The following is a 12,409-nucleotide window of genomic DNA, read 5'->3' on the forward strand; positions in this document are numbered from 1 at the left end:
ATGCTACATTCAGCACCTTTACACATTAGCGTGAACTCAAGGAGTCGCACTTTTAAACAAACCACTGAGGCAAAAAGTCCAATTTTCCTCTTCACAGCCGCCGCTCCCATGAAGGGTGAACCGTGCAGTAAGAGTGAAGAAAGCACAGAAGCGCAAATAATTGGACTTCTTCACACACTTCCTGCATACCAGGCAAAAGAAACCTTCCCTGGAATTTTCCCAGCAGCCTCTGCTGCTCAGAAACAGACACACATCCAGAGACGTTGGGGCGGCCAGGTCACAATCCTTTGTCTTTTAGTTCATAAAACAAGAAATCAGTCAGATTGCAGTACTAAGAAGGAATCTTTGTGCCCTCCAACCTTAGCTTGCTCAAGGTGATGAGCTATGGCAAAGGACTACATTTGTCACACTACACAGCTTGCCCAATGTTGTGTACTTAAATAAAATGTTATCCAATTTGGGAAATCTTAGACAGTACATGAAGCTGTTATGAGGACCACGACCAGCTCACTGAGCACCATTCTGATACATTTCTGCCTTAATTCTATTGACTTGTACCTGAATACTCAGAGGCAGAGTAATCGCTAAAAAAAATAATTATCCTTTAATTTTAGTATGCAGTTTGACAGTATGCATAAAAGAAGTATTTAACACACCAACGACTACCTGCCATCTTAGTGGCACAAAGAGGGTAGTAGTTAAAAACTGATATTTTACATGAAGATAGGCCTTTGTGAAACAGGCGATCATGATTTTGGGCGAATGTTAAGCCACACATTCATTTTTCTTCTTTCAACAAGCACAACAGCAGGGATCTAGGCTCCCACCTGTGCTTCTGGAACTTTTAACAGGAGAATTTCTCTCTGGAAAAGGGTGACGCAGCAGAGACAACGCAGAACAACAGAAGATCTCGCCACCATCATGCTTACATCCCCAAACCGAGCCAGTTTTTGGATGCGGGTCTTCCAAGCTTTAGAATCGGACAGCGTTCACACTCGTCGGGGTCCATAGGCGTTACTGGAAGCATTGGAGAAATAAAACACCCCCCTTCAGACTCTGTCCTCAGATTGAGTTCGGGTCTCCTGGAGTCTCAGAGGGTTGAACGTGCCTGATCTGATTCAGAACCCAGTTGATATCGGGTCTCTCCTGAGGATTGGGCACCATTATAGAACTGAGCAGGGACTGAAGACCTTCAGAGTACCTGTAGATAAGAAACATTCGAGAGATTGTACAGAAGAGAAGAAGGGATGCATGAATGATACATCCGCATGTTTGAAGGATGTGGTTTTAATATACCCAGCAGCGCAAATGAAGTTCCATGTGGAAAGTTCTTTTCAGCAAGTAATGTCTGTAGGAAATATAACTCCTACAAAACATCACTGTGGGAATTGAAAACTCAACACAAACCATATTAATCTATGAGAATGACCATCTTTCCTTGTGCTGAATTATGATTCCAAGATGAATATCAGTCATAAAGGATGACTGAAACTATCACATCAGCAGGGATAAAATGGCTGCTGACCTTAAAGATAAAGGTTATTCAGGAAGGTCATATATAATCTAATATATATCCTTAGCATGGCTGATTAATTCCATCAAACATTTTTGAATAGTGAAACTAGAAACCCAAATGGACATGATTCTGGTAAATTACTACAGATTCTACAAATCAATTCTGTATTGATTCTTGATGTTTTGTATGACATTGCATAAATAGAAGAGGTGCCTTTAAGAGAGAATGGCCTTCTGGGAAATGGTGTGCTATATATATAGGTGCTGGGAATAGTCACTTCTGTGCAAGCCTACTGCAAAGCCATAATTTACATTGTTAGCCACCAAAACTAGAAAAAAATGGTCTAAAACACAGCTCTTCTTGCAACTGGAAAAAAAATATAAGGAAATGACTTAAATTCTAAGAGGTAAACTTACAGTTACAGTATCCAGTTACAATTACAGTATGCTTGTTTCACTGAATTAAAATACCACTGATCATAAATACTAACATGATCAAGGCTGCTACACAGGATGTCCAGTCATACCTTAGTATATATAGCCAGCAGCCATATCACCCTTGGACTCGCATCTGGCAGCCTACTGAAGCTCAGCAGGTGTGAGCCTGGTCAGTACCTGGATGGGAGACCTCCTGGGAAAGCTAAGGTTGCTGCTGGAAGTGGTGTTAGTGGGGCCAGTAGGAGGTGCTCACTAGCAGGTGTGTGACCCCTACAATTACTCCAGGGCCCAGCTCTTGAAGGGGCCCTGAATGTACGAGCAAATTGAAGGGCTGGGAGACCACAGGGGCCATGAAGATGCCAGGCTGATAGTCGGATGGTTGTTTTTTTTAACAAAAATTTTGCGTGCCTAAGCTCCATCACATTTCTCGCCTGTTTCCTATTAGCGTCTTAAAATGCACTTAATCCAGCCTTACCACCTACCTAGGGGCAAGGAACGGAAAAAAAAAAAGAAATGATCCCTTTTAGATAGTTTCCATCCTCTGGGTGCTCCGGTTTCCTCTCACAGTCCAAAAACATACTGGCATACTAGTAGGTTAATTCTTTGTCTGGGTAACACTGGCCCTCAGGTGTAAGTGTATTTGCTTGCCAAGACAGGCTCCAGCTCCTCTGCGACCCCAAACTATCGGAAACGGTTCGGAAACCGATGGCTAACTTTCATATTTTATAGCCGACACTTTTTAAGTATCGAACAGCTGCAATACCAGGGCACCCAGGATGGAGAGGGCATTTGCTGATTGCTCCACAGGACTCACCTGCAAGGCTGGGGCACAGTGACGGGGTTCTGCACTGCCAGAGCCACGCTGTCGCCCTTCTGGAAGATCATGTCGAAGGGGCCTTCCAGCATCATCATACCATACAGCACGCAGCCCAGGGACTGTGGGGGGGGGGGGGGGAAGACGAAGATGGGGTGAGGCCCCAAGGCGTTACCAAAAGGCACGGGCAGCAAGACGGGCTGAAAAACCAGCAGACCTACCCAGATGTCCGTGCGCTCGTCTATGATGCAGTGGCTCTCCACGTTGAAGAGCTCGGGAGCCCTGTAGGAGATGGTGCACCTCTGAGCCGCCCAGTCCTTCAACACAAAGACGCAAGGCCACAGCCAGGGTCGGTCACAGCGTGACAGCCGAACGCAGCAGTCCAATACAATAGTAGTACCAATAGCAGCTGCCAGCAGTAATATCACTCTGCAGCTCACACCAGGCAGCCCACTGAAGCTCAGCAGGTGTGAGCCTGGTCAGTACCTGGATGGGAGACCTCCTGGGAACAACTAAGGTTGCTGCTGGAAGAGGTGTTAGTGGGGCCAGCAGGGGGCGCTCACCCCGTGGTCCATGTGGGTCCTAATGCCCCAGTATAGTGACGGGGACTCTATACTGTAACATAGGCGCCGTCCTTCGGATGAGACGTAAAACCGAGGTCCTGACTCTCTGTGATCATTAAAAATCCCAGGGCGTTTCTCGAAAAGAGTAGGGGTGTAACCCCGGTGTTCTGGCCAAATTTCCCATTGGCCCTTACCAATCATGGCCTCCTAATCCCCGTCTATGAATTGGCTTCATCACTCTGCTCTCCTCCCCAATGATAGCTGATGTGTGGTGAGCGTTCTGGCGCATTATGGCTGCCGTCACATCATCCAGGTGGATGCTGCACATTGGTGGTGGTGGAGGGGAGTCCCCATTACCTGTAAAGTGCTTTGAGTGGAGTGTCCAGAAAAGCACTATATAAGTGTAATCAATTATTGTTAAATTTATTAAATTATTATTATTAATATGAGTGCAAGGACGTGGATGGAACGCAGTATTAAGGGTCCAAAAAAAAACCAAAAGGAGGCCCCTGGCCAACCCACACAAAAGGCACCTTTATCTGCAATCACTAGACCAGGGCCAGCCTATGCAACCAAATACACTTGTACACACTTGTAGTCTTTCTATTTAGGTGATTGACCATTGTAATCATTCAGAAAGCGGACTAAAAAGATATTCAGCCTGTAGTATGTCATTCATCGAGCTCTGAGGAGAGAAAATGGGTACAATGGGTGCAGATTTCATTTCACAAGGGCAGGGGGAACTTGGGATAAGACATTAAATCAAGGTCCTAGCTACGTCCTCATTAAAGGTCTCACAGCACTGTTTGTAAAGGTAGGGGTGTTAATTCTACTGTGCCTCTGCACATTCCAGCTGACCCGTTAATTCAATTGGTGAAACCATTTCACACTACTGATCTGCTGGGGAATAATGTCTGCCAGGTGCCAACTGGTTGGGTGATGAAGAGAGCCTCATCCTGTGTGTAAAATGCTTTGAGGTTTTTGTAAAGAAATGTGCTATTCAAAATACAAAGGGATTATTATTGCAAATATGGAACAAGGGGAAAAGACATATTTACAAAGCAGAATACTGCTTGTACCAAAACACACATAGCAATGACTCCTGTGGGTGACAGCCTTAGCTACAAAACACAGGCACTGCCCCCCAAAGCTTTTCAAAACAGTTATTCTGCTCAAAACCACAACTGAATGTCGATTCTTCTCGCCAGAGCTGAAAACTTTTAAAAGGTGCAAGCTGAACAAAAGGCAGATGTGAACAAGCGCACAGATTTCACTTCTGATTCTCATCTAGCCTGAAATAATTTTGTGCCTGGACCTCTAAAGACAGACACAGGGAGACAAGTGCATGGTTTTGTTGTAGTAAGTCAAATCATGCATTGTGTAGTTAACTGTTTTTGGTGAAAACTGCACACTGCCACAGGGGAAACCTCTTCCACTTAGTTATTTGTCATTTCCATTTCTGGAGCTCCCAAATGAAAATGAATTTTGTTCATTAAATAAGGAATCTCACTTCAAGATGACAGCACCTACTTCAGTTTCAAAGAAAACAACTGTCCGGATTTGAACTCCTGCAAAAGGCAGAACTACCATGATGAATTGGTGCTGCATGCTACACTGTGTGTGAGGAGCGTTCTGGCGCACTACGGCTGCCGTCGCATCATCCAGGTGGGGCTGCACATTGGTGGTGGTGGAGGGGAGTCCCCATTACCTGTAAAGCGCTTTGAGTGGAGTGTCCAGAAAAGCCCTATGTAAGTGTAAGCAATTATTATAATTATAACAGTGAGACGAACAGCAACAAGGAACTCAGGGGTTTCTCCTCTTGCTCATTTTATTGCCTGTCGTTGTCTTCTTGATTAATTACCCTTTACAGTTACTCCACAAAACGACTGCAATTCTTCCATTTTACCTTATCATAAATTCCAAAGTGTTTTTTTAAACCTAAAAAAACAGTATTTTGTCTTCCACCAGGAATATTTTGCCATCGTAAAAAAAAAGATCTTTCAGTCTCGATTTAAGTTACAAAATGCTACACCCCACTCAGAGTAAGGTCACAATTGAACAGGAAGAACTAATTTAATATTGTAATGTCTAATATACTTAATTACTAATTTAATAAATGCATCTGCTAAACCATTGCAACATCAGAAATTTGTTTTATATTATTAAAATTATAGTATTTTTCATTTTGTTAACTGTTACTTGATTTAGAGAATTAAACATTAATAATGTATTTGCACTTAGAGGAACACAGTAGCATTGTATAAGAAGTAATTATCACGGGAAGGAAGAATGGACATCTCCTCTATGAAATAGGAGTTCTAGGTTCTAGCGTTACTTAGCTGAAAATGTATGGAATAATTAGTGGGATATGGTCACCTACATGTGCAGCTCTGTCACTCCCTAAACTGCTTTAGGGTCTGTTAAAGAAGTTGTGTAAAAATATCAGTATTGCTCTATTCCTAACAAGTCTGTGAAGAGAAGGACGGACCAACTTTAAAGAACAGGACAAAACAACATAGTATGAAAAAAATCAACCTGTTATGTACTGCATGAGACTAAATTGTATAAGATTTAGAAGATTTAGCAGTTTGTCTGTTCTATGGGACCCACCCAGAGCTGCCTAGCTCTGTGTATTGAGCTCAACAAAAGCTGAATCTGTACCAGGCTGTCTCCTGCTCCTCTGCTGAAGATTCCCCCCACAGTATGCTTAGACTCAGGAGGAGTCTTGAACATCCTTGGCCTCTTACCTGCACTGTCATGGCCTCTCGAGAACCCTTGACCTCAATCCGTGCTCGGTTCATGGAGCCCAGGTCCATCAGGACTGGCCTGTCATCGTCCTCCAGGAGCACGTTCGTGGGTTTCAGATCTCTGTGGGCAGACAGCGAAGCACGAGCGCGACATTGTAGTACAGACGAATGGCGTACAATCCCAGGATAAAGATGAAACAAACAATGGAGACCGCGAGGTCAAGACCACAGAACGAATGTTATTCAGACTCTTCTTTCTGACCGTTACCTCTTCACTAATGAGTGACTTTAAATTTTGGGGGGAGACACTTATATTCGACCGATTATGGTTCCTGTCATGTTGATTCTATTTGATAGCATTTTTGGGTAACAAAAACAGGAATCCCTCTCATCACAAGCAACCACTATATGAGTTTTTGTACAATTTCTTACCCAATTTTTCATTTAACAAGCTGATTCGAGTGGGGCTCTTGTAAAGCACTGCTGAGACTCTTGTGTATATGGTACAGCCTAGTAACAACGTGACTATTGTAGTGTGCTGTAAAAGAGGAATTTACTGGAAGTATGTGTTATCGTTTTCCTTCCTACAGCTTACGCATCAGCTAACGACTTTAAGCATGTTACTCGATAATTAACCAGGATTCTTGTTATTGTGTTTATATAATAATTTGACTTCTAGAACCAATCAGAAATTATAACACAGGAAGAAATGGGACATTTTTGTTATAGGAATTTTCACCTTATGAGGAGTTTTCAAGGAACAAGTTAAGGTTGTATGGGAATTACAGTAATGGGATTCCTTCCATAGCAACTAAACAAAGATAAAGGGGGTTGTTTTAACTTTGCCCATATTCTCATTTAGATGTTCAGGATTCACATTTCAGGAAGGAGTGAACAGTGGTGTCTGAACATATAATATGTCCCCCTTAAGACAGTGGTTCTGAACCTTAACTGTAACCTTGACTGTTCTCACACTCCTTATAACAAACACTGAAATAAACCCAAGATATGCCATTATTATAGAATGAAGGAGACAGAATTATATATTTACACTTTGCAGTAAAATTAAGAATACATGAAACATTGCACACCTTTTGTTAACCTTAAAATAACAAAATACAATAATGCAGTTATGTGCCTGTTCTTCGTTTGTGTATGCGATGATTGTACCTTGTAAAAGAAAATTGGCATGTCTTGCACCCCCAGAAAAGGGCATCTCGCACCCCAGGTAAAGAACCACTGCCTCATCTCTGAACTGGCTTCATTACTCTGCTCTCCTCCCCACTGATGGCTGATGTGTGGTGAGCGTTCTGTTGGACTATGGCTGCCGTCGCATCATCCAGGAGGGGGCTACACACTGGTGGTGGTGGTGGAGGGGAGACCCCATTACCTGTAAAGCGCTTTGAGTGGAGTGTCCAGAAAAGCGCTATATAAGTGTAAGCAATTATTATTATTATTATTATTATTATTATTATTATAAAAACCAGAATCAGATGTGCTGCCATCATGTGGAGGTTTGAAGAAAGGCCGAGCCCTGAGTGACAGCCCTGCTCTGAGCTACTCCCCCAAAGGGGTGAATTCAAGTGTTCAGACAAGCAGAGAAATGGTATTCCGAATGATCTATAACAACCACTTTAAAGACAAAAGAAAAGGCAGTCACTGATCTCTTACCTATGTGTAAAATATGGGATTCTGTCCCTATCTTTTTCTCAGAAGTTGGGTTTATTTTGAAGGGATGTGGTGACATTTTCCTCAAAATGAGTATTTCAGGGATCTTTAGCCAGCCCAGTCTCAGAACACACTGAGTGTCGCGTTCAGGCGAGCTGAGAAATTGCATTTTGAATGACCTATAACAACCACCGGAAAAAAGACAAAAGAAAAGGCGGTCAGTGGCCTCCTACCTGTGTGCATAGCCCTTGTCATGAATGGCCTTCAGTCCGGCACAGATTCCCCGAAAGATGTGAAGGATTCGACTCTCTGGCATGAAGCTGTTCTTGTCCCTCAGTTTCTCCAGCTGCGACCACAGAGAGCCCTTCTGCAAGAGGGAAATGCACTTTGAAACACACTGGCAGGGGGGTAGCACCAGGGCGACCCAAGACCGGCGGGAACAGTAAGGGAACTGAATCTCTTCAGCCTGACAGAGAGACGAACACCGTCTGAGATCAAGGTCCTTAAAAATTAAAAACCAGAACTTTCCACTCCCCTGTAAAAAAAAAAAACACATCAAAACTCCAGCCCTTCAGTTTTGCCCTCCCAAACTCACACTAACGTAAGGCAGGAGAAGCCAGGCCTCCGTCTTGCCCCCGCGGTCGATGAAGGTGTGTGCCGTGAGGGACAGGACGTTGGGGTGGTCGAAGAGGCGATGCATCTCCACCTCCGTCTGGGCCTCCTTTTTCCCCTCCCGGTCGTGGCAGAGAATCTTCTTCAGGGCGTAGAGTCGCCCGTCTTGGGCTCCCTCCACCAGGTCCACATAGCTGAATCCCCTAGAAACCAGAGGCTCTCCTAAGCTGAACAGCGGATTTACCCATCACCTCTCCCCTGCTGCCCAGCACGCCGATCCTCCTCGGCCCCTCCTGCTCTTCCACCTAACAGCTACCCTCCGGCTCCCTGCTGACCTATCCCATCAGGCCACACTCTCCCCTTTTTCTTCCCCTCGGGACAAATCTCACACGTCAATTCCACGTCAAAGACCGAGCTAAACAAATCCGAATTCCGAGCGGGGAGGGGCGGGTGTCGGTGTTTGTCGGCGGCAAAGGACCAACGAAAGGTTAATTCCATGCTGGAAAACAGGGAGGAGAAACTACGTTTGGGCTTGCTGAGCCTTCCTAGAACATGAGGGAGAGAGGAGGAGATATGGCAGGGGAAAGGAAGGGAGGCGAGAGCGTCATTTTTCAGCAGGGAATTAACCATTCCTTGTTCCTAAATTAAAATACTGCCTCCCACCAATGTTCCTACTAATTTTTAATGGCCCGTGTGCGCAAAAAGTTCACGTTGTGCACGTTTTTTCCCCAGTGACAAAAGCTTGCGTGCACTACATTGAGTGTATGTAAAATTGCCAACCTGAAATTATTTTTTGTTAATATAGTCATCCTCATAGAAGCATAGAAGCATAGAGATCCAAAAGACCAGGACAGTGATTCACCGAGCCCAGTCGGCTTGGCTCCCTGCATGAGCAGGGAGGTACGAGACTACGAGAGCATAGATGTCGGTCATCGAGTAGCAATAATAATGCGCACACAGCCAAGCTGGACCTCTTGCTGTCTCATGTGGTCAATTAAGCATTTTTCAATTGATGACCGTGTTTGTTTTATCATCGGACTTTAGGGGGAATTTAATTTTTTGTGTGCAGTTTAATTTCCTGGTTGTATAACCTGTGTGCGCGCACGCACGGACATAGCTGAGAGGGAACGGTCTCCAACCGTCACCCACTGCCCTCCATTTTGTTCCTCTTTTCTGTTTGATCCACTATCACGGCCCCAAGGGAAGACCCCAGCCCAGCCGGTGCTCCCTACCCTTCGTCTAGTTTCTGGATGAAGTAATAGCGCTTGTTCTCAATGGTGACAGTTCCTCTGGAGCAGATACACATGGCATGGCCCATGGTCCCTGTAACATCCTTTGATCACTGAGGAAAGAAAGAGCACATGGGTTCTAGATCATTCGTGCAAAAGCAGAAAAACTGGCTTCAAGAGTGTTAATTTACTCGAGCGAGTGCTACATTCACGAACCACACAGGCAGAGCAGCTAGCCAGGACGTCGAAGCTGATCAGCACAGTTCAGATGTTAGCCCTGGGCAACCTCTTGACTTCAGAGGCAGAGGACTCTCTTTTGGAATCTAAACTTATATTTTAAAATGACAGTTTCCTCTTGGGGATGGCACAGGGGCTCAATGGTTAGCATTGCTGCCTCAAATTGCTGGGGCCCTGGGTTGAATTCTGAAACGGCGGTGCTATCTGTGTGGAGTTCGTATGTTCTCCAGTTTCCTCCCACAGAGATATACTGGAGGGTTAATTAATTAATACTGGAGCTAAAACAGGCCCTAGCGTGAGTGTGTGCACGTCTTCTTCTGCGTCTGTTTGCCTGCCTTGCACTGGACTGGCATCCAGCCCGGGGCGTGTCCTGCCTTGCACCAGTTGCATGCTAGGACAGGATAAACGAAAGGCAGACCATCTCTTTTAAAGGCATTTAAATCAAGACAAGAAAAGATTTATGCTTTCTAAACTAGAGACAACTAACAAAAAAGGTAACACCTAAAATTGTTTAAAATATGGGATGCTATCCCTATTTATCCTCTTCTCAGAAGAGGGGTTCATTTTGAAGAGATGTGGCGTTTTTCCTCAAAATGCCTATTCCAGGAAGCTTTCACCACTACCGTCTCAGAACACATTCCTCCTGGTTTTCCCTCCAGCCGAGCTTAATGACTTAACGGAACTAACGAGGCACTCGATTGCCAATCTGTCAAAGTTCTTTTTGTTGTTCTACTTTTTTATTTTATGGCAATGAAATGCAGTAGTTAAAGGGCAACCACCTACACACTAAAGAGCTAAAAACAAATCAAATGGTTTGAATCAATCGTGTTATTAGGTCAATTAAAGAATCCATTTGGAAACCCAAGAGCTTGGTTTACTGTCAGGAGGCTACCCTGGATCACTGCTTCACAGCTGCTCCGACTGCTGGTGCAGGCTGTAGAGTCCAGGGGTGGTCAATCTCACACACCTGCCGATCTTCATTCCAGTTGAGCTTAATGACCTCCTAGAAGCCTTTATTGAATGAATAAACTGCTGGATTGTAACAATCGCACAAGTATTCCCCCCTCCCCAGACTCAAGAGTTTGTTTGGGATTTGATCTTAATGAGGAAAATGCAGTACTTTAAATGTCTATCTTCAATAGGTCTTAAAGCAGAAAACAGTCACACAGTTCAAATCCACCCTGTTATCAAGTCAATTACACATTAAATGGTGTAACTTTCATCTTGGCTGAAGCAAAAACACACAGTTGTGTGAATCTCCCTGACCAGGACTAGCCGATAAAGACTACACTCCCTAAACACTAATACTACATCCTGTTTATGCATTGGAATAACATGCAGTTACTGTACATATGATGCCAGTCCAAACTGTGAACCAGTACTCTTCTATTGACGAGCTGACCTAACAACCAATAGCCAGGCTTTCTGAACACATGCATAAAGAGATATCTAACTGAATAAACAAAGTATAAAATGAGTGGTGCAAGACTCGTGTTTGTGATGAATACACATTATCCACGATCCATAGAATACTGGATCACAGTGACATTTTCTAGTATATTTGAAAGTTTGTAAATTATTTCTTCAAATCATTTCAGTAATAGTACTGAATGAATATACATGTAATACGATGACTAAAAATAACCAAATTTGTTATTTGAGCGCGTCAAGAGCTGTGCTGACTGATGCACACGATTGTCTCCTGCTGGTTTTTACTACAAATGAGTAACGTAGTACCAAAATAACAATACTATAAAAATTAACTTTTCCTTAAAACACGGTTTCTATGTCACAAGAAACTTCAATATGTAGCGTTTCTATTAAGGTGGCGCTTAAAAGAAACTACCCTTTTATGCATTAACTGTAACTGAACCCATCGGTTGCGCTCCATCGTGAATAATTCATAGCCCTTATTTAAAAACAAATGACATATTACTTATGTGAACGTGCGTGTTACGACACGGGTGTAAATTCCGCACATTCATTTGAAATAAAAAAAACTTACACAGTGCGCATATAAAACATCCCACTTTGGGCTGAACGCAAAGACCTATATGGTTTAATGCTAACGTGGCACGTACATCGCAGTTTTAAATCATAGCGACAGCATCTAACATTGTAGTAGCAGCAGCAGGGTCTACCGGGAAGAGGAATTGTTACTTAAATCTATAACCAGTCGGATATAATCTCGTGCAGTGAATGATTTAGACCGCCACCGAAAGAAAACACATTGGATCTAACGTTACCGTGGGACAGAATGTTATATCTCCGTCCTTTTAAACGTTTCTCTCCCGTCTCTCTCGCTTTATCTTCACCTCCAGATGATTTCCGGGTAGAGAAATTCCTCCTGCGGCCAGCGCGTCATCGACTGGAGAGACCCCGCCTCTGTTTTAAACACACAGTAACTCTCATTCACACATTTCACACATTTCATGTTAATAGTAATAATAATAATAATTGCTTACACTTATATAACGCTTTTCTGGACACTCCATTCAAAGCGCTTTACAGGTAATGGGGACTCCCCTCCGCCACCACCAGTGTGTAGCCCCCACCTGGATGATGCGACGGCAGCCATAGTGCTCC

The 12,409-nt window shown here is 43.8% G+C and overlaps 1 protein-coding gene across 1 annotated transcript; it reads right to left on the reverse strand.

Moving 5' to 3' along the window:
* Window positions 1-585: 585 nt before the first annotated feature.
* stk16 (serine/threonine kinase 16) lies at window positions 586-12,178 on the reverse strand. Its single transcript, XM_069196628.1, has 8 exons — window positions 12,070-12,178; window positions 9,590-9,699; window positions 8,341-8,560; window positions 7,979-8,112; window positions 6,078-6,198; window positions 2,989-3,084; window positions 2,768-2,889; window positions 586-1,201 (listed from the first exon to the last, which is right to left on the reverse strand). The coding sequence occupies exons 2-8, from the start codon at window positions 9,673-9,675 to the stop codon at window positions 1,063-1,065; spliced, it is 918 nt and encodes a 305-aa protein (XP_069052729.1). The 5' UTR covers window positions 9,676-9,699; window positions 12,070-12,178; the 3' UTR covers window positions 586-1,062.
* Between the last annotated feature and the right edge of the window lie 231 nt (window positions 12,179-12,409).

The sequence above is a fragment of the Lepisosteus oculatus genome, chromosome 12 (assembly GCF_040954835.1).
Source record: "Lepisosteus oculatus isolate fLepOcu1 chromosome 12, fLepOcu1.hap2, whole genome shotgun sequence".
Classification (NCBI taxonomy): domain Eukaryota; kingdom Metazoa; phylum Chordata; class Actinopteri; order Semionotiformes; family Lepisosteidae; genus Lepisosteus; species Lepisosteus oculatus.

Bases quoted from the DNA above. Each gene is read 5' to 3' on its own strand.
- stk16 (XM_069196628.1), bottom strand. From the start codon at position 9,675: ATGGGCCATGCCATGTGTATCTGCTCCAGAGGAACTGTCACCATTGAG. The intron at 2,890-2,988 runs GTAGGTCTGCTG...CCCCCCCCACAG, and splicing joins ACGAGCGCACGGACATCTGG to TCCCTGGGCTGCGTGCTGTA. The intron at 1,202-2,767 runs GTGAGTCCTGTG...TCTTATCTACAG, and splicing joins ACTGTGCCCCAGCCTTGCAG to GTACTCTGAAGGTCTTCAGT.